Raw genomic sequence first — 19533 nt, forward strand, 5'->3', positions numbered from 1 at the left:
ACTCTGATTAAAATCCATCATCGGAGTCATCATCTTCCTCAATTATGATCTGCGCCGATAGCCCGTGCTCGTCCTTCTTTCTGCCTCCGTCCTTTTCCAGCCATCCGGAATATCTCTTCTCTACAGAAGGGTCGACCTTCCATTTCAATGGATCCGGTTTCGAGTTTTTCTTCTTATGTTCTCGTGCGGCGCGTACCGATGCCACAGAAAGATCTGTGTCTTCAGGGCCTGATGTCAATTTGAACAGTGATGCGAGTATGCTGGAGGAAACTCGTAACAACGAACCTGTGATCAAGCCGATGACGATTGCAGACCCCAAGAATATGATGATGGTCTGATAACTGTTAGCTACAATCCATCAATTTGTTATTGCATCAAGCTTGCCTCGAATTTCGCCACTACTTTTAGAGGAAGAAGCATAGCAGAAATCAAAGAGTTTCCCAAATGTAGCAGTGGGGCCAGCGCAATCCTAAGAATAGCCAATAGCCAGTTGGAAATAACAATAACTGGCAGGGAAATGTAATGAAAAGTGCTTCCTATAATCGACAGCCATGCTGTATTTGAGAGTTCCATAACGGATAATGACTGGGTTGTCTGAAATGACAGGAAGATGCAAGGCTGACGGATAAGATCTGTCCTACACCTATGTCGTATGATCTAATGCTTATAAGTAGAACTCGGAATATTCTTGAAAGTTCTCATAGTTTAAGCCTTCACGGGAACGTTTTTGCTGCAAATGAGTGGTGATAGTGATGTTTGATTGAATAGGACTACAAGCATTTAGGTAATACCACGATTACCTCTGTACTGATGTGTGATGGAGGAAAGAAGGGAGGAATAGAACAATAGAACACCAGAAGAATGAAAGAACCTTGGAAGCTTTGATGAAGGCACAGACCAAGTCAGCTACTGTGAGTGTAGTGTGTAACAAGGATTCAAAGCATCGTCGCAATTTTTGTGGGTTGGTCTTCAATAAAGCTGATTGTGGGGTTGAAGGAACAAACCTTAGGAAGGATTCAACTTCCAAGGTTCACTCCAGAATCTTTTCCACGAAAGAACCATCCCAATTTTATTTATTGTATTTAAACCCTCAAGCTCAAATTTCGATTATTTCTAAGATACCCTTTAACAAGCACAGGTCATCCAGATTCGTGGAACAATACATTCATTTCAAACCATAATCCAAAAATACTTATTTACAACTCATGAGATAGCTTTGCTCCACAGGCCGTTCCCCTCGACCCTCTGTCTTTCTTTTTCTTTAAAGGGCTCTCACCCCCCGGAAAGGAATCATTTTTTGAGTGCGTTGGTTAGAATAACACGACCATTGTCATAATGGGAAATACACCTTCTACCAACACGAGGCCAACTGCTTCCACACCTCATTCGCATTCTCCCGCGCCTTCGAGCAACAGTAATGACTCGTCAAGAACATCCTCAGCTCGCAGAGATCCAAGGAATTTGATACACACGCATAGGACTGCTGCGAGAGCAGAACCTTCTCTTGCACAGGCTCACGGATCGAATGTCACACACCGCCCGCGCAATTCCCAATCACACCCTGCTGCACAATTCAATAATTCTTTGCCGAATTCGGGAGTGAATACACCTTCGGCGCATGACAGAGAACCACAAGCAGGCTTGCAATCACATAGACATGAACCAGAGACAGAAAAGATCGCCGTGAGAGATCAGCCCACCAAGCCAGTTGATGTTCCCATGCCATCCTCCAATTACGACCCTGCAACGTCCAGATCCCATTCACATTCCCTATCGAGCCCCCAAGCCACATCTGTCGACCCTTCTGGTCCCCCCATTCAAGATATGTCGTATCATCTTTCGCGACCTCCGAGGCTTCCACTGCCAATTGAGGAGGAAGTGCACACCCCAGGGTCGCCTCTAGTCACACCGGCTGATTCGATCGCCCCAGCTATAGATATAGATGCTCTGGACAATGAACCACCACTTGCAAGACGGAATTCGGCATTGAGTAGTACGACAATAGACGAAGAGGACGCCGAGGAAATTCAAATCGATCGGACCAAGGCAACGGTACCAACCTTATTCGAGTGGAGAGAAGGTGGAGAGAAAGTTTATGTAACTGGAACCATATTTCAGTGGAATAAGAAGCAAAGATTGAGTGCAGTGTGAGTTCTAGTCTTTCCAATGAACCCCTTGAACTCCAAGGTTTTTACGGTACACTAACATTTCCCAGGGAAGGAGAGCCGGGACTTTTGAAAGCGATAATTCATGTACGACCCGGCACTCACCACGTTCGATTTATTCAAGATGGTATTATGAAATGCTCAGCACTTCTTCCAACCACCGTCGATTTTGGCAACAATCTAGTCAATTACATCGAAGTCAGCGCCGATGACCTGCCTACCGATGAGGGTTCTGTAAATATACCTAGCGAACCAATTGGAGGTTCGGAAACCAAGCCTGAAATCACCCAGCCCGAGCCAGTGCCTGCAGAAGAGAGGACGAAGCCGAAGCCAGTCTCCAAGATGAAGCGCGCAATCTCCCAGAGTCAATTTACTTCAGAAATTCCACAATACCTCATAGATATGGATAAACCCGAAGACTCCAGGGAATACCGGTACGCAATTGCTGCTATAGACAAATTGCCTCCTCCACCTACTCTCCCAGGATTTTTGGGAAAACCTATCTTGAATGCCAATGCACCGATGAAGGATGATAATAGTGTTCTCATTATGCCTAACCATACTGTTCTCAATCATCTAGCTACGAGCAGCATTAAGAACAATGTTCTTGCTGTTTCTGCCACTACGAGATATAAGCGAAAGGTACGGGAGCGTCTTTACCAATTTATATTATGTACTAATTCGCAATGCAGTATGTCACAACAATCATGTATAAGCCTACAGCGGAGGAGTAAGAATAAGAATAAGAAACAGCAATGCGAGATGTTATAGTCTATGAATAGTGAACCTGGTGGACCTGGATATCAACGAAACTCATACCTGCATCGAGTAAATAATAATTTGAGCAGATCAGCTTGCTTCGCATGATTTCTCAATGGCAAACTACATGCAGAATATTCCAATAAGAAATTTAACCACAAATGATGACCTGACTATTTATCGCAATGTTCAAATTATGACAATAGTAATGACATTACAAAATCAGTACAAACTCCACTTGCAAGCTCTTTAGACTTCATTAAAGCGCACTCGAAGCTACTTCCTAGTACTCCCGCATAAATCCCACCTACCCCTTATCTATTTTAAGCTTCTGTACCCATCCCATCCCGATCTCTCCCCGCTAATGGCACGTGCTGATAAGCCCCCGCTTCTTGCGATAAGATTTTTTTTCCAAAAAGTTGATGCCAAGAGAAAAACAGTTATCGCGGAGGTATCACAAGCTTTCCCCAATTCTCCAGCGCAAACATCATCAAGTCGCATTCTGCACAATTTGAAATACGAGACTCTGTCATAAATACTTCCAAACCGAATCTTCCAAGACTCAAGGGCACATCACTCTGTTTATTCGAATACCTTTTGAGATACCTGCCAGCGAAAGTCAAGTAATCCTTGAATCTCAAGCTCTCAAGATCCAAGTTCGCAATTTCACAAACTCGTCATTATGCGCACACAGCCAAATATTATAATAACAGGTACGCCTGGTGTGGGAAAAACTACCCATTGCGAACAATTGGCTGAGAGTACCGGATTGAAACATTTGAGTGTCAATGATGTGGTTAAGGAGAAGGGGTGTCATGAGGGCTGGGATGATGAGTTGAAGACATGGATTGTGGATGAGGATAAGGTTGGTTTGATTTCTTTGCGAGCTTGACGGAAGATCCATTTCAATGGATTATTGAGACTTTATTAGGAGTTTTGGCTAATTGTTGGGAATCTATAGTTACGGGATGAAATAGAAGAAGATGTCAAGCAAGGCGGCTACATCATCGACTGGCATGCTTGCGAATTATTTCCGAAAAGTTGGATTGATTTAGTGGTTGTGTTGAGGGTGGATTCGACGCTGTTGTATGATCGGCTGAAGGCGAGGTATGTTCCCTCTAAATTTATGCGGATAGAGACTGCATGGAGATGTAGCAACGATGGGGAGCGATGGTCGAGAAAGCTGACTCTAGTCCAAATATAGAAATTATCCAGAAGCCAAACTACAAGAGAATCTAGATGCGGAAATTATGGAGGTTCTACTTGATGAGGCGAGAGAGAGTTATGACGAGGAGATTGTGGTGGAGCTACGGAGTGATACAAGTGATGAGGTGGAGAGTAATGTGAAGAGGGTTGAGGCATGGGTCAAACAATGGAAGAAGGATCACGCGGAGGATGAGCAGTGATATTTTGTAGGCATGGATTATTGTTGCTCAGTCCCTGAAGTGTTTTTTGGCTTCAGAGAGCACTATCTATCTGTCACTCCATTCCTTTTCCTCTGTTTACTGGACTCTATGCTTCTTCTTGCAGCCATGTCTTCAATTTCTCGAGTGCTCGGAAACGATGAGAGATTTTGTTCTTCTCAACTTTCTCCATCTCGGCGTATCTAAAGGGGCGGAGTCAATATATATGTGATATGATGAATGAAAACACAAAATGGAATAGGAAAGAGTCTTACGTTTGACCTTCATACTCGAAAATAGGATCCCAACCTATGAGTCAAGGAATATTAGTAAAAAGAGGTCTTTTTAGTGGTGTAGTAGAACATACCAAATGCAGCTGGACCTCTTGCAGGTACGATCTTGCCCTGGGAAGTGTTAGAGCCATACAACGGCACGCAGGAATATGGGAAGATACTCACGTCTGTTCTCCTTGAAAGATAATAGGTTCATGACCCGGACCTTCAGAATAGGCAAATGTACACACTGCTTGTGCAGATTTATCTGAAAATCCAGCAAGCATATTATTCAGTCCATCATGACCTATTTTATCCATAAACCATTTACTGCCCATTATTAGTGACCAGAGCACTCTCAATGTAATTCTTGACCGGGGAGTCTTACATGTATGGACCAGGCAATTCCTTTAATGCGTTGAAACATAAACATGTATCCTCAACTAGCACTGGACCTTGAATCTATATTCGATATTAGCAACACTCCCAAGGCTGGGGAACATGAAAACACACAATTTCTGCAGCTCTTCGACATTTGTCGCTGGAGATTTCCTCAATAGTCCCTTGGATCTCAACGAGGTCGAGAGATTGACTTTGAAGGTCAATGGTATCACCCAGAATAGCTTTCACCTCGACAAGTTTGTTTTTGTTGCCGGTGATGAAATTGAGGGTTTTGGGAGGAGCCATGATGAATGGAGATGTAAAGATTTTCCTGATGCAGGAAAGGTGATTATTGATGAATGAGCGTGTTAGAGTTGACGTTCAAAAAGGGAAGCAAAAAGAATAAAATCTTGGGTTTTATAAAATGTTGTCCCTTCAAATTCCTATCCTTGAATTATATTATGATATCCATATACGGAGCTTCGACTCATCCGGTCAAAAAGTAGTGCATTGGCGAATGTGGATCGTGCAATCCCAGCACCGCAACCACACCACATCCACAAAAACTGTTGGCGGCATCGATAGACTCTAACAACCACACCGAAAACTCCTAGCTAATAAGTAAGGTGATGATATATTACTCAATCAACCTCATCTTTCAACAATAGTTTATCTTCCATCATGGACGATTTCTATCAGCCCCTCACGAATTCCACCGATGCCATTGACACCTCGAAATCCGGAGGTTTGATTACAAATGCCCTCACAATTATTCGTTCGGTGCCGTTGCCTATTGTTCTTAGTATCGCTTTAGCACCGGCACTTCTGATTGTAGCAACTAGACTACTGAGCGAGAGGCCGTCGGAAAAGCAAAAGGGGAAGGATGGAAAATCGGTTTGGATGCCGGCTTATTGGGTGCCAGGGTTGGGACATGTGGTTGCATTGTACGTCTCACGTGCCATATAGGTATAGGGGTAGTGGGATTTCGAGACTGATGAAAAGATAGTTTGACGAATGGAGAGAAGTTGGCTTGCGAATTAAGGTAGTTAGAATACTGGATTATGGCTGTATAGGATAGATGCTAACAAATGCATAGAGACCAAAGTGCCCATGGTGAGTTTGGCCAAAAAGGGGAATTCTCTACTCTCATAATTTATAACTGAGAGTATTGCAATACAATCTTTAAATGTTACATAGGTACTGATATATTGAGCTAGGTATATTTGCGCTTAATCTTGGAGGCTCTACCCATAATATCAGTAAGTCGCTTGCATTTTCCGAGTAGCTATACAAAAACTGATCATTATAGTCTCAAATCCAAACTTGGTAAAGGCGTAAGTATATGAGCGAGGGCACATTCATATCCAGGATCACTAATGTTGTATTAGAGTACTACAGAAACGGGAATCAGATGTTGCATTTAAAACTGTTGCGTTGGATCTATCAACGAAGGTAGGTACTTCACTATCACAAAATTGAAAACCATGAGTTGGCATGGCTTGTGTTGCTAATAAACCTCTTAGTTTTTTGGACTACCCAAAAAGGCAAAGAAGGTGTATATGGACAACTGGGAGGTAAGACTGCTTCATTTTAATCACTACACCAAGCTAAATATTGTCACAAGGAATACACGTCTATTTTCACTTATCTCATGAAAGAACCATATCTAAGTAGCATGCTGGACAAAACCATACGCAATCTTGAAGGACTAATCCCGCAGATGGTTTCGTTCATGGACAGTGAGATAGATCAACATCCGTGGGAGAAATGGGCCAATGCGGAGTACATTTCAAACAACGAAATGGAGGTTGATCTTATGGCCTTGGTACGAGATTTACTTGGGCATGCTTCTGTACCATCTCTTTTCGGACGTGAATTTTTGGATAATAACCCACATGTCCTGCACGATATTTATGAAATGGATCGCGGTATGATGTATTTCATCATGGGCCTTCCATGGTTCACTCCTTGGCCTGCTGTTGCTAGAGCTCATTATTCTCGCTCCCAAATTCAACAAAGTATGACCAAATTTCAAGAGGCTCTTGATGCTTCAGTAGATGGGAAGCAAATGGACTCTTCATGGGGTGATTTAGATGACGTTAGCGACTTCATCCTCAAAAGACATGAATTGTTTAGAAGTAAGATTACAGAGAACTTTATCCTTATAACAACTGACATTATGGTAGAACATGGCCTAGAACCGAAAGAGCGTGGAGATATATCTGTAAGCTCACATCTCCTCCACCTCTTAAGTCACTATCTAACATTGTCATTAGGTTATCTGGGCTCTCATAGTGAACTCTACCCTCATCGTCTACTGGCACCTCCTTTACATCCTCTCCACCCCCGGGCTCGCCGACAAAATCCGCGCCGAGATCTCCCCCTATGCAACCGTAACCCCTGGCGAGAAAATCGGCTCTATTTCAGAAGCTCCACACATCCACCTCTCTCACGAAGATCTATCCAAGAAATGTCCCCTTTTCAAATCCACCTATCTAGAGGCCTCACGATTATCTTCCCAACCCGTATCTCTTCGAAAACTGGAAAACGACATCACCCTCACCGATGCATCATCCGGCAAGGACACTGACAAAATTACTTACACGCTCCACAAAAATGAATACGTTACCCTCCCCCACGACCTCCACATGCGCGACCCCTCATACTTCCCCTCCCCCACCGAATTCAACCCCGAGCGTTTCCTCACCACGGATGAAACAGGAAACACATCCGTCGACCTCCAAACTATCCGTCCCTATGGTGGCGGACCCAGTATGTGCAAAGGACGCGTATATGCCGAGCGAGAATGTCTGGCTTTCGTGGCTGGGATTCTTATGTATTGGGACATCGGACCCGTTGCGAAGAAAGGGGAGAAGAAGGGTAAATGGACGATTCCTAAGATGGTGAAAACCAGTGCGGTGTGTTTGCCGGATAAAGAAACAAGGGTCAGGATCAAGAGGAGAGAGCTTTGATTGAGGCTGAGATAGAGGACTTTAGCTTGTGATTAAAAATGGTAAAGGAAGGGTGTCGCGGAAGATAGCGACGAGAATTTCAATTTGAATACAGCGATGGATGACTACCTATTGAACTGTGATCAAAAACATTAAATGTAACAAACCCGCTACTGAGATAGTAACTACCAATTATTAGCTTTCACCTAAACCCTCTCGTTCAGTCAGCGCTCAAGATATCATCCTCATCCCAATGAACGAAAGATCTCTCACACCCACCCCCCTTACAAGAACAAACAAGAATCAACCGACCGGACCAGAGGAAGCACCCGCTACAATTAACATCAAGATTTCTTTCAATGGTCAAATAACGCAGTTTTTGCCAAAGCCAAATTATTACTTTCCCTTGAACCTCGAATGGATATATAAAGCCCAGAAAGGAGAAGGAAAAGCAGAAAGAAGTTAGACTCAAAGTTCGAGAGTATACACCCTCTACACTTTGTAGACAGGGTGCTAAGATGGTGATGCGATAACCAAGGAGAAGGGGAATGATGTAAAATGACAAAACATGACGGCGACGGCGATGCGTACATAAAGTGACGAGAGGAAGGAGAATCCAAGCTACGAGTGACGACAGGAGCACACACTACTACCGCTAAGCTCAAATAACTTACGAAGCCACCGGTGGACTGAAGGATACATCGACAAATTCAATCCATCACACAAGCACACAACCTATAAAACACATTCTAGATCGCATATGGCTGTCTGTTTTCTCGTCAAAATTTGATCATCTCAATCATCTCATTTCACATTTCTATCAAAAAATTCGCCCCAGAAACCACGTGAATAAAGTAACAACCCACTCATTCCTAATCTTTTTCGTGAAAAAAGATTTCTTCTAGTGATCTTCATCTCATCTTATCTTTTCATATCATCGTCTAATATCAATCATCTCAGTTTGTCTTATCTTGTTCCCATATCATAACCCTAAAAGACGAAGCCGAAAAAAAGAGAACCGAAAGATGTGACTGAAAAATCGCAAGTGAAAAAGCAAGAGTATTAAAGTAACTTCCAACGCCTAATTGGGAGATTGTACGCGATTGCACTTCAGAAAAATCTCGTGCTATCAAATCTACAAAAGAAGAAAAAATCTTTTGGTCCCCCGTTCTCGCCTCCAAAGATATAAAAATATACGCTAACAATCAAGATTTCATGCTACCCCAAGGTCGTGCAAATGCTGGAAGGATCTCAAATGCCATATACAAAAGGCTCTCCAAGCCATGGCAGAAAAGATCTTAATTTCGTGGGTGTGAAAATGGTACAGAAGAAGGTAAGAAGTTTTGCATTAGATAACGGGACCGTAATTGTTCCCGCAATCAAGCACTGTTCGCCTCCTCGTTGTCTGATTGCTCAGCAATATCATCCTGAGTATATTCCATTTTTTCCTGTTGTTGCATGGCTTGCTGAGAAACGATCTCTGCTAGACGCTTTAGCCTTGGAGTTTGGAGCCCTAGGTCCTTGTTAGCAATGAATGTTTACAAATATGGGGGAATGATTACATGAAGGGGTATATGTTTCTAGGGCTGTGATGACACGAGGTTCGGCGATCTCATATGGCCCACTGTCATCCATATCAACGGCAGCCAAGAGTAATACGTCGCTCTTTTCAGTTACGCGAGAAGCGACAGCTTTCATGATTTCTCCGTTGATGGGCTGTTCGTAATCAGCGACGAGATATTGGTTAAGTAACTTCTGGATTTGATTAGGTGAGAGCATCCAGCAGATATCCTGAATAATCTCGATATCGTTAAGAGTGGCCTTCTTCAATTGGAGTAGTTTGGTCGCTTGCTATAAACATGTTAGCATATGGTTTTACTAGAAATACACAATGTTACTTACCATCAAGTGCTCTAGCTGCAGTGTTCCCTCTGGCATATCGTGACTCTTACACCATTCCTCGATTCTTGTAATGTTGTAATTGATTTGGAGTCCTCGCTTCCACGACAAAAAGTTTCTTCTCATCAAAAGATCATTGAATGCGGTGACACCAACCAACCTGAGCAATTCGGTGACTGTTTGGGTTATGATTGAGTCCTCCAAATAGTATGCCTTCATAGCTTTGAAAACGTTGTTGAGCAAGCTAAGCAAGTTGTCCATGCTGAAGGCAGGTGCTGAATTTGTTTGAAGCAATTTACCCAAGAATCTGTTGCTTTCATTGGTGACGAAACCTGGAAGTGATTGCGATTCGATGATAGCTGGAATGATCATCTTCTGCAACTTCTTCTTCAGTACCTTCATCCAAGTGTGATAAATGTTGAACTCTAAGCTCTCGAGATCATGCTTGACGATGTCAAGGAGACGGTCATACTCGAAATTGTCCGACTTCTGAGCTTCATACCAGTCTTCGGCCAGGAAGACGAAAGAAAGCATCTCGTGAACATTAGACAACCAAAATGCACCAGGGTTGACAGCCTCATCACCATCATGTTGCATGACTTCATGTTGAATAGATTGCATGACATTAGCAAGAAATCTTTCAGATTCCTTAACGAACCCATTGTTCCACATCTCTGATGTGACAAGGTTGATCAAATAAGATGGGAAAAGGACTTCCTTGTCTGTTGGTGGTGGGGTAGATGAAGCCGCTGGGATCTTAAGGTTCTTGATCAAACCAATTGTAACTTCTTCATTCAAGCCCTCCTCGTCAGCCAAAAGATTCTCGAGCTCGAACTCAATGGTGTCAACACTGGGTTGGAATGTGGAACCAGAGAGTGTTTGTTGATGGAGATTGTTGCTTGTGACGGCCATAGATACTGGCCTTGGGTTGTATGCTGCACTGAAGCGATCTAGCTCGCGTGGCTCGGCTCCTGCACTTCTACGTTTTGGTTTCTTTGAAGAAACCAAGTTGATGAGGCCATTTTGTTGCGCAGCAGCAGCACCATTCATAATCTCACCGTTCGGTGGTAGAATTGGGCCTGCACGCTTCGCCAGGTCAAGTTGATCTTGTAAGTCAACAAGTTGTTGTCTGAGAGTGATCTTCTCAGATTCGTGTAAGGTGCCCTCCTCCTTCGCCTTCTCGAGCTCCAAGTTTGATATTCTAAGAGACTCTCTCAGCTCTTTCTCTTCTTCTTGGAGACGCTTGATATTGACAGCTGACTCATCAAAGTTTGTTTGAAGTTTCGTCATTTCTTCCTCCATAACAGCGAGACGTGCGGCAGTTATTCCAGCTTGGTTGGCTTCAGTTTGCAACTCCTTTACCCGAGCTTCCAATGCATTGTGTCTGTTCTTCCATGACTTGATCTGGTTTTCATAGTTCTCCACTTGAGTCACTAAAGTCTTGTTCTCTCTCTTCATCGTGCCAACAGACTGAGTAAGTTCGACGACCTTGTTTTCCAATTTATAGGAAATTTGCTTGAGATCTCTTGCTTCTTCACGGATCTTCTTGTACCCACGACGTGCTGTTTTACCTCTCCAAAGACTTTGAACAATGACAATCTTTTTCCTGTAATCTCTCCACTTCTTGAGTGACTGCCTCGATCGCCACGATCGCTGGATGATCATAGCAGCATTTCCAACTCTGGTCTCCATGATTTCCTTTCTGCGCAAGAATCCCTTGGCAGCAGCTTGAGCGAGTATAACATTGTTGCGAATTGCCAGGAACTTTTTGCGCTGTTTCTGACCACGCCAAACTCTTTGGATAGTTGTGGCAGCCTTAACCTTGCGATTCTCCTGAGCGTTCTTACGAGCCAGGTGACCTCGAACCGCCGATTGGAAAGTAAGGATCGCACCCCTAGCATCAAGATACTTGCGTCGATAGTACTTCGCTTTCAGATTCTTCTGTATCATAATTGCACAATCGTTAAGTCGGGTTGTTCGCAAGTTCTCCAAGAAGGCCAACATTCCTGCGCGGAAGAAGATCTTCGTTAGACCAAGTTGATATTTGTCCAATCCACCTCCACTGCTAGCACCGAGTGCTTTGGTAAGAATTTTGTTGGCCATATCACGGATTTCTGATGTCCACGCTGATGATGGTGTCAACATGTAGTATCGTAAAGCAAACTCCTCATATGTCCAACGTGTAGGATATCCTGCACAACTGATGCGGACCGTCTCAAGCACACCACAAGCTCGCAATTGACTCAAAACCATAGGACCTTCGAATACCCATGATTCCTTAGCCTCGTTGGGCTTGATACAGCGAATGTAGTGAACATCAGTACCGTTGATAGTGCTCATAAGCTCGATAAGAGATGACTTGAAAATACCACCTAGAGTAGGTTTGCGATTGACAGCAACACCAATGCGTCTACCAGGTGTAGGCTTTGTTGCAGCCGAGGTTGTTGCCGAGGCAGTATCTTTTTCCCTCACAGCAGAGGCAGCATCCAAAACTGTGCCCAAGAATTTGTTCGAGGAGGCTCTCAAAACTGCCATATGCTCGTCAGGAACAGTGTCACGGTTCTTGTCAATAAAGCCGTCCGACTCATAAGTGACATCTATAGCATAATGGCAAACTGTGAATGACGATTTCCCGAAGCGAGGCTTCTTGTAAAATTTGTTCTTGTCGGCGGCGAAATTATGATGCAGTTTCGTGACAAATTGCTCGTCGGATCCCATGGGCAACCTGGATTCTTCGTCAAGGAGTGACAATACACCAAGCTTTCCCTCGATCAGATCAATACAAGGTTGATTGTCCGAAAAGTCAATGAACGTCCAGTCAATCTCCTCCCTGAGATATTCCTCTTGTTCGAGTTTGAACACGTGAGCGTTGAACTCCTGTTGGAGCTTCTCATTTGCGTAATTGATACAAAATTGTTCGAAAGAGTTCTTGGCAAAATGCTCGAAACCATAAATATCCAACACACCAATGAAAGTCCTCACACGGGCTAGGACTTCATCGGTAGCAAGGGCATGGTTGATACTCTCTACGAGCCAATCGAACATACTTGAGTAGATGAACTTCGCAACCGAGTCTCGCACAACAATGGCTTGTTGTTGAGTCAAGTTTGAAGTAATCTTCTCGCCTCTTGTGATCAACTGTTTCTTCACAGTCCACTTTGCGAACTCGACAGGATCTACGCCAAGTAACGCTGTCGCCTTTAACAATGCCGGCTCGTTAGGAGCCAAGACAGAGTCCGTTCTCGAGGCTGTGATTTTTACGTCTCCCAAATGCAGCAATGCTGCAAGCAATTTGAAGATATCCGCTTGCTGGCCAGCATCCACTCCAATTGTTGCCAAAGATCCCTTAAGCGCTTCGAACTCTGCTTTATCATCAACACCATCGATAGTTGGCGAACTTCCTTGGTTAAGATAATCAAACTGCTCTACGGGCTTCAAGTCGAGTTCCCTTGTCTCGCTTTCCGATGCTCCTGCGACTAACTGATAAAAAACATGGTAATTTCGCTCTTTGAGTGGTTGGAACACTAATCTCGAACGTTCTAACAAGTAGGTCCGGATTTTTGCTCCAATAATGTTCGTCTTATCGTCGAACATAATCTCAATGTATTTTCCAAATCGAGAAGAATTGTCATTACGTGTGGTCTTGGCGTTACCGAAAGCTTCCATAATAGGATTCGTGGCCAAAATTCGTTCTTCGGTTTCACTCATTTGCTCTGTACCCCGTTTCGTCCTTGTCCCTGGCTGATCTGGGGATTCTCTAGTAGCAAAATAGCGCATAATATATTTGGCACTGACAGTCTTTCCGGCTCCGGATTCTCCTGATACCACTATTGTCTGATTCTTTTGACTCCGTAACATGTCCCTATAAATTGTTAGCAAGTCACCGGGGTTTGAATAACAGATACATACGCAAATGCTTCTTCTGCAATGGCAAATAAATGCGGCGCTTGAGTAGCTCTTTGCCTTCCCGCATACACCTGAACCATACCAGGAACGTATAAAGAATCAACTCGTGCAAAAGGGTTCGTTGCTATCAGCACAATACCACTGTATGTGTATATTTCTTTCTGCAAGTATCTCAATCGAATAGCCTGTAAAACTGTACCGCAAAGTCAGTTTGAGGAACCGAGGAAAATGTAATTGATAACCTACCAGCAGGCTCGTTGAGATGGGAAAGATTCGTTAGGTCGTCACTAGCTTCGAGCATCGTTGGATTCATGAGAGGGGGTAGAGAGGCATTATTTGCTTGCGTCAACGCTTCTTCTGTGGCTTCTATAGACTTGGTCTATCGTGAAAGATGAAGGTCAGCAAAATTCGGGCGGGGAGGTGAGAGACAAGTATATGAGGTTCTTCTCCGAGTGCAGGATAACAAACCTCTCCATTTTCGAGTTGAAAGACAAGTGTGTACTTGTCTCCATTCAATGTTTTCGAGACCAATTCCGAAGCAACCCATCCTTCAGTAGTATCCGGCTGCCATGCCTTCGTACCAATCTCATAATTGTGCGCCATGATGGCGGTGTTGATTATCGAGAACCTGCCTGCCCTCGAACTGCTTCAAATATAATAATAATGGGGACGTGGTTCTTCCAGTATCGGTCTGCATGAAATGAACCACCCTAATTGTAATGGTGTTGTTCAAGTAAGTAGCAAGATAGGTGTTGAAGATATGCCACCACAAATGACTTGTCTTCTTTTTCTTTGTAAAATAAGTACAAGATGCATTCGAAGATGGTAAGGAGTTGAGAGCCACGGTATTTAGGATGCTTGTCGCGAGCTCAGTCGTCAACAGGGATATGTCTTGGCGACGCTAAAATATTTTAGTCATTAAGTACACCAGATTCCCGGTGACCCCTATTTTCGTGAATGTGGGACAGGCAAAGGGTATGATGGGACTCGAGAAAAGAGCAGATCTGATGAGAGCGAGCGAGCGTGCTGTACGGAGTAGGAATTCGAAGTCTTGGTTTTCTTTCCTCCTTTCTTGATACTTGTTTTTAGGTATACTGGTACAAGCATTGTACCATTCAAATTAAAATTGAGTCTATTCCCTTTTCATGCAATCGGGTGAATCCAACAACATCAACATTTCTTTCCTATTTGGCGAATCATGCAATACAAAATAATGAGTGTTCCTGCTAACCTATCGGTACCTCACCGCTTCGATTCACTTCAAAATGGAAACGTGTAAATTCAATCCACAGTAAGGTTAATACATAAGCACTCGAACCAAATACATATACAGCTGCTGTGTTCTGTAAGTTTTAAGTTATCTACTATATAGGTAGGTATCTACAAATGTATGCATGAAGGCGGTATTCTCTATTTCACCATTGTTGCCCATCATTCAACCCGCATTGTTCATGTCAAATCATCTCCCGGCTTAGTAAAGTTGGGGAACTATAGTTGGGGAGACCCAGCATAGAGTTTTATGAAAGGCTACCAAGTTGTTCACGCAGAAGTCAGTAATCCTCGACCATCTATTTGAGATTTACTTGTCTACATCATGAATTTGTGTGATAATGCTACTGTATACACCCGGTAGAAAGGCTAAATTCTGGTCCAGGTATAATATCTTTCGCGTGGAAATATAGTGTAGGGCTTAGCCTACCAATAAAGTTTCTAGAAATCTTGGAACCCAACCCTGCATTATCGGTTGTAGAAGATCAAATTGATTCATTGTAATAAGTTTGAAATCTTAACAAAGTAAGGAATTTTCGAGTTAGATGCAACGTTAGAGTAAGAAACGTCTTTGAGCTCTGTAACTAGTTTCGGAAACTTGGCTGAATAGTTGCATATGGGCTAAAAGACAAAATCATAGTTTGCGATTCCACCATTTCATACATCTCAATATTTGGCAAAGAATCTAACAGACCCCAGCGCAGCATGAGAGAGAATCATAGCCTTCAAGGTCCATTGATGTGCCATATGAGAAGTCTTGAATGCACGAGGCACCACGGTCTGAAAGAGCCCAGTTGGATCGTATTTCTCACTTGCCGCCTTCAACTTCTTCATATATCTTGCGCCGTACCCTTCAAGAATCTTCTGCGTTCCAAATCATAGTTGAAGAACCCGTGCCGAGTATATAAATGTCCTTTTGCAGAAGGAGCATCAATTTGCTCAATCAGATTGAGAACAGTGGATGATATGAGGTCATCTGATGTAGCATTCGCGTGCACTGTATTGATGAGACAGATGAAGAACGGCTCATGCGGTTGGAAGGGTAGAGACCGTTGAGGGCTTAATGTCCAACCTTGTTTCTCAGCCAGTCACGAAGGGATTTCTCGTCCCCTCGTAGTCTCACAGGGAAAACTTCCTGGTGTTGGACGCAGGTTTCCAGAGCTTTCGAGCATCAATCATGAGCTGGACATCGACAGGAAAACTCGTTTTAGAAAGTCATTAACGAATCCCGTTGGCGCTGGAGGCTGGTTTCCCTTCTGCAAAACTCAGAAGTGAATCGATTTGTAGTGTTTGTGCCTAGTTGTGGTTAGATATCCGCAAATGGGTTGAGTGATAGGGGATTAACTGTTAGTTAGTACAAGTTTGAAAAGCAAACTTCTTCCATGCTAGAAATAAAACTTGTTACCCCAATGAATGATGCGTTTTCATCTTCTGGAGTGCCAACAGATCGGAATTGACCACTGGCGAAGTCCTTCAACAATCCGATTGCTCCATTTCAATTCAAAGAATAAAAAGTTTAGATAGTAATGTATAACTGAAGACTATCCAAGGATTTGTTTGATACTTTTAACTCTTATAATTTTATTTGTGATTGATTTCGGCCTCTATTTTCTCCTATGTATAGCATAGGTAGGTAAGCAGTGTGTATGACAAGTCCGTCCCTAGAGAACAGAGGGGGAGAGGGATAATAGTCAAGGCGTCTGAATAAACTTTCATAAGAGATCAATACTCAAAGGGATTCGGGGTTTGATTGTTTCGATATAATTCGTTTGCACATTTGAATGGATATATATGATTTATAACGTATAATTGGGCATTTGAAATATGAGGATAGCTTTGCAAGATATCTCTTCGAGAAAGAACCCTTTGAGTGTAGACAGGATCCCATATGTATATATAGACTGTCGAAATCTGAATTTCTATGCACAAAATATGTAAATTCCACCCCAAATGAGATCCCTTACATTGGACCTGAAGGACCACTTGACTGAGCGACCCGAGTTAGATGATGCTGAAGAAAGTTTAGGTGTTGGAACACTTTTAATATGAGTTTGATGTCTCTACCTATGGTGCTTGACTTCTAGATTGTCATTGAAGGTTCAAAGGGATAATATTTCAGAAAGAATGGCAATCAGAACCTGGGAGAACGTTACATTATGAATCATTTCGCGCGGGGCGTAATCCCCCCATATATTTTATTTCACTCAAATGGCTGAAGTCTGGGAAGAGAACCCTGCAAAAATTTCATTTTCCGTCTGTTTTGTTGACGCGGGGTAAATTTAATCAAATTGATGAGGAATACCTCCCTACCTAGTAGGTACCAATTCACATGTTCAACAGATTTCAAATGAATGACATGATGTGTATACTAGGTATGCACAATGTTGCTTTAACAACCTCATTCTTTTATTCTCCTCACAAACGCAGAAACTAATATGGACTTGAATGGAATCGTGATTGTCATTTGACTTTTCCTAAGAAGAAATCTACATACTCCATGGGGATTACCGGTGGAAAATAGAGATCAAAAATATGGAGGGATGTAAGCTTCTTAAGCAATTAGGCTATTCTAATAGAAGCGAGTAAAATACCGGATCAAAAATGCAGTTTGGGAAAAACACCTATGCAATTGCGGACTATGCTTCCTGGACGACTTTGTGTGCCAAAGCACTTCGGAGGTACTCTTAGGCCAAGAACGTCGTTCCTTTAGAAGGTAGTCAGGGAGTGAAAATGTCGATAACCCTCAAAATTTCATCTAACTCTGCTTACACTCAGCAGCCTCTTGCTTGGGCTTCGCAGCATCATCCTAATTCCAGTTAGTTTATGTAGATAAAATGTGTATCTGACAACTTACGTCCTCATCCGACTCATCTTCATCATCATCACGGTCTTCACTCATATCCTCCTCATCGTCTTCATCCTCAAAATCGCCTTCCTCCAAATCGTCATCCAACTCCTCGAATTGAAGGGCCTCACCAGTGAACCAATCGATTGCACGTGGAATAAGCTTCTCCTTAATATCCTCACCCAACTGGTAATCAAGCTCAAGACGCTCCTCAATATCCGAAGCCAAGTCATCATCGTCCTCGTCGGTAGGTGCCTTAGGTGGGGAGAAGAAGTTGAAGAAGGACTCTGTTGGGACTGTCTTCTTAACAACACGGGTTTGCTTTGTGTCTGAAGTGATAGTTAGTAGAATTTAAGCATGATCAAGTTGTAACAAACTTACTCTTGTTGCGTTGCTTCTTGCTCTCAACTCGGACAGTCAAATCTTTGCCTTCCTTCCAGTTGATCTTGTCACCCTCAGCATGGTCATAGATGAAGTCTCCACCGTAGCCACTCTCGTTTTGATAGAAGTAAGTCTTGGTGATTGTCTTGTTAGTGAAGAACTCGTTGTCGGCAAATTGGAAAATCAAACGGAAACCAGGTTTGTCAAGGTATTCCATTTGGATATCAGTCAAATCCTTGAGGGCGGCCTCATCTCTGTCTGTGATCATCTCGGCAAGCGAAACTTGGTTCTTCATGGCGGAAAGCCAGAATTCTGGGATACCGGAAATCTTCTCGGCGGACTCATCGACCTTTTCGGCTTGTGCGTCGTGCTCTTCATCGTCCTCCTCGCCCGACTTAATCTCCTCTTCGGTAGGCTCAACTTCACCGTTGACGATCTTAGCTCTTTTCTGGTAAAGAGGAGTGAACTTGGCGAAGTACTTCTTCTCAAGCTCCAATACCTCTTCTTGGAATTCGGCCTCTAACTTCGAATGTTCTTTCTGAACGCCCTTGAGGCCGGCAACGCGACGACGGACGGGTGTAGGGAGGGATTCGACGTAACCAGATGAACGGCCTACAAGGGAGCCAAGCTTTCCTTGAATCATTTCGACAAGTTTTGGGTTTTGTGCGAAAATGGAGGCTGCTGTAGCGCGGTCGAACTCCTCTGCAAGGTGAATGTCAGTCATTGGCTTAAAAACTCGGTGTAGGACGGAGTAACAACGTACCTTCCTTAATCGTGCCAACACCAGGTTGCTGAGCATGCGATGAAATAGGAGCGTTGTTCATTGGGGTATTTTGAGGAGTACTGGGAATTAAAATGTCAATATTGTAAATGGAATTTTTTGAAGTATTTGGAATGTCTATTCTGAAACTTACGGAGCGGTTTGGGGGTTGTTTTTCTTTGGAATGTCCGACATCTTTTCGATTCTTTTAATTATTTGAGTAGGTTGATAAAAGAAAGGAAGGTATCTCTTGGGGTGTAAGAGATTTTGTCTCGTGGCGATGTTCTGAAGAAGAAAAGTTCTTGAGGTGGAGGTTGAGAAGTTGTTGGATCTTAGCGTTCAAGATTTATTTAGATTGTGATTGCGGGCTACCACGACTTCTAAATAGGCGATAAGGCGGGGCGAAAATGATGAACCTGAGGTTGAGGTTGAGATGACCGAGATGACCAATAGCGAGGCAAATTCGACGAGCTACCTTGGTCCCTAGGGATTTTCATAGTCTAGTGAATAGTGAGTAAGACTTTCCTAGGACTGCTTGTTGA

General features: G+C 43.3%; 7 protein-coding genes across 7 annotated transcripts; 3 read left to right on the top strand and 4 right to left on the bottom strand.

The window, feature by feature from the left end:
* Window positions 1–7: 7 nt before the first annotated feature.
* EAF02_010360 (uncharacterized protein) lies at window positions 8–573 on the bottom strand (the record flags this gene model as incomplete). Its single annotated transcript, XM_038906408.1, has 2 exons — window positions 8–334; window positions 403–573. 2 exons carry the CDS (start codon window positions 571–573, stop codon window positions 8–10), a joined length of 498 nt encoding a protein of 165 aa, XP_038753672.1.
* A 762-nt stretch (window positions 574–1335) lies between these two features.
* On the top strand, window positions 1336–2899 carry EAF02_010361 (uncharacterized protein; the record flags this gene model as incomplete). The annotated part of the gene is made up of 3 exons (XM_038906409.1): window positions 1336–2147; window positions 2216–2807; window positions 2858–2899. The coding sequence occupies 3 exons, from the start codon at window positions 1336–1338 to the stop codon at window positions 2897–2899; spliced, it is 1446 nt and encodes a 481-aa protein (XP_038753673.1).
* Window positions 2900–3606: 707 nt separating this feature from the next.
* EAF02_010362 (uncharacterized protein) lies at window positions 3607–4330 on the top strand (the record flags this gene model as incomplete). The annotated part of the gene is made up of 3 exons (XM_038906410.1): window positions 3607–3789; window positions 3886–4031; window positions 4129–4330. The coding sequence occupies 3 exons, from the start codon at window positions 3607–3609 to the stop codon at window positions 4328–4330; spliced, it is 531 nt and encodes a 176-aa protein (XP_038753674.1).
* A 106-nt stretch (window positions 4331–4436) lies between these two features.
* EAF02_010363 (uncharacterized protein) lies at window positions 4437–5286 on the bottom strand (the record flags this gene model as incomplete). The annotated part of the gene is made up of 6 exons (XM_038906411.1): window positions 4437–4530; window positions 4603–4636; window positions 4695–4731; window positions 4851–4929; window positions 4988–5061; window positions 5113–5286. The coding sequence occupies 6 exons, from the start codon at window positions 5284–5286 to the stop codon at window positions 4437–4439; spliced, it is 492 nt and encodes a 163-aa protein (XP_038753675.1).
* A 375-nt stretch (window positions 5287–5661) lies between these two features.
* On the top strand, window positions 5662–7952 carry EAF02_010364 (uncharacterized protein; the record flags this gene model as incomplete). Its single annotated transcript, XM_038906412.1, has 10 exons — window positions 5662–5924; window positions 5987–6022; window positions 6077–6093; window positions 6198–6239; window positions 6290–6314; window positions 6369–6432; window positions 6504–6554; window positions 6605–7118; window positions 7167–7204; window positions 7257–7952. The coding sequence occupies 10 exons, from the start codon at window positions 5662–5664 to the stop codon at window positions 7950–7952; spliced, it is 1746 nt and encodes a 581-aa protein (XP_038753676.1).
* Window positions 7953–8706: 754 nt separating this feature from the next.
* On the bottom strand, window positions 8707–14518 carry EAF02_010365 (uncharacterized protein). Its single transcript, XM_038906413.1, has 6 exons — window positions 14205–14518; window positions 13983–14115; window positions 13740–13929; window positions 9834–13692; window positions 9494–9782; window positions 8707–9444 (listed from the first exon to the last, which is right to left on the bottom strand). Exons 1-6 carry the CDS (start codon window positions 14337–14339, stop codon window positions 9311–9313), a joined length of 4740 nt encoding a protein of 1579 aa, XP_038753677.1. The 5' UTR covers window positions 14340–14518; the 3' UTR covers window positions 8707–9310.
* Window positions 14519–17760: 3242 nt separating this feature from the next.
* EAF02_010366 (uncharacterized protein) lies at window positions 17761–19186 on the bottom strand (the record flags this gene model as incomplete). Its single annotated transcript, XM_038906414.1, has 5 exons — window positions 17761–17811; window positions 17860–18179; window positions 18232–18933; window positions 18995–19074; window positions 19146–19186. The coding sequence occupies 5 exons, from the start codon at window positions 19184–19186 to the stop codon at window positions 17761–17763; spliced, it is 1194 nt and encodes a 397-aa protein (XP_038753678.1).
* Between the last annotated feature and the right edge of the window lie 347 nt (window positions 19187–19533).

Source organism: Botrytis sinoallii (assembly GCF_014898435.1).
Source record: "Botrytis sinoallii strain Bc 23 chromosome Unknown BSIN_025, whole genome shotgun sequence".
NCBI classification, from domain to species: domain Eukaryota; kingdom Fungi; phylum Ascomycota; class Leotiomycetes; order Helotiales; family Sclerotiniaceae; genus Botrytis; species Botrytis sinoallii.

Excerpts from the sequence above, each read along its gene's own strand:
- EAF02_010365 (XM_038906413.1), bottom strand. The coding sequence starts at position 14,339 with ATGGCGCACAATTATGAGATTGGTACGAAGGCATGGCAGCCGGATACT. Across the intron at positions 13,930-13,982 it reads CCATCTCAACGAGCCTGCTG|TTTTACAGGCTATTCGATTG; the intron begins GTAGGTTATCAA and ends TTTGCGGTACAG. Across the intron at positions 13,693-13,739 it reads ATTGCAGAAGAAGCATTTGC|GGACATGTTACGGAGTCAAA; the intron begins GTATGTATCTGT and ends AACAATTTATAG.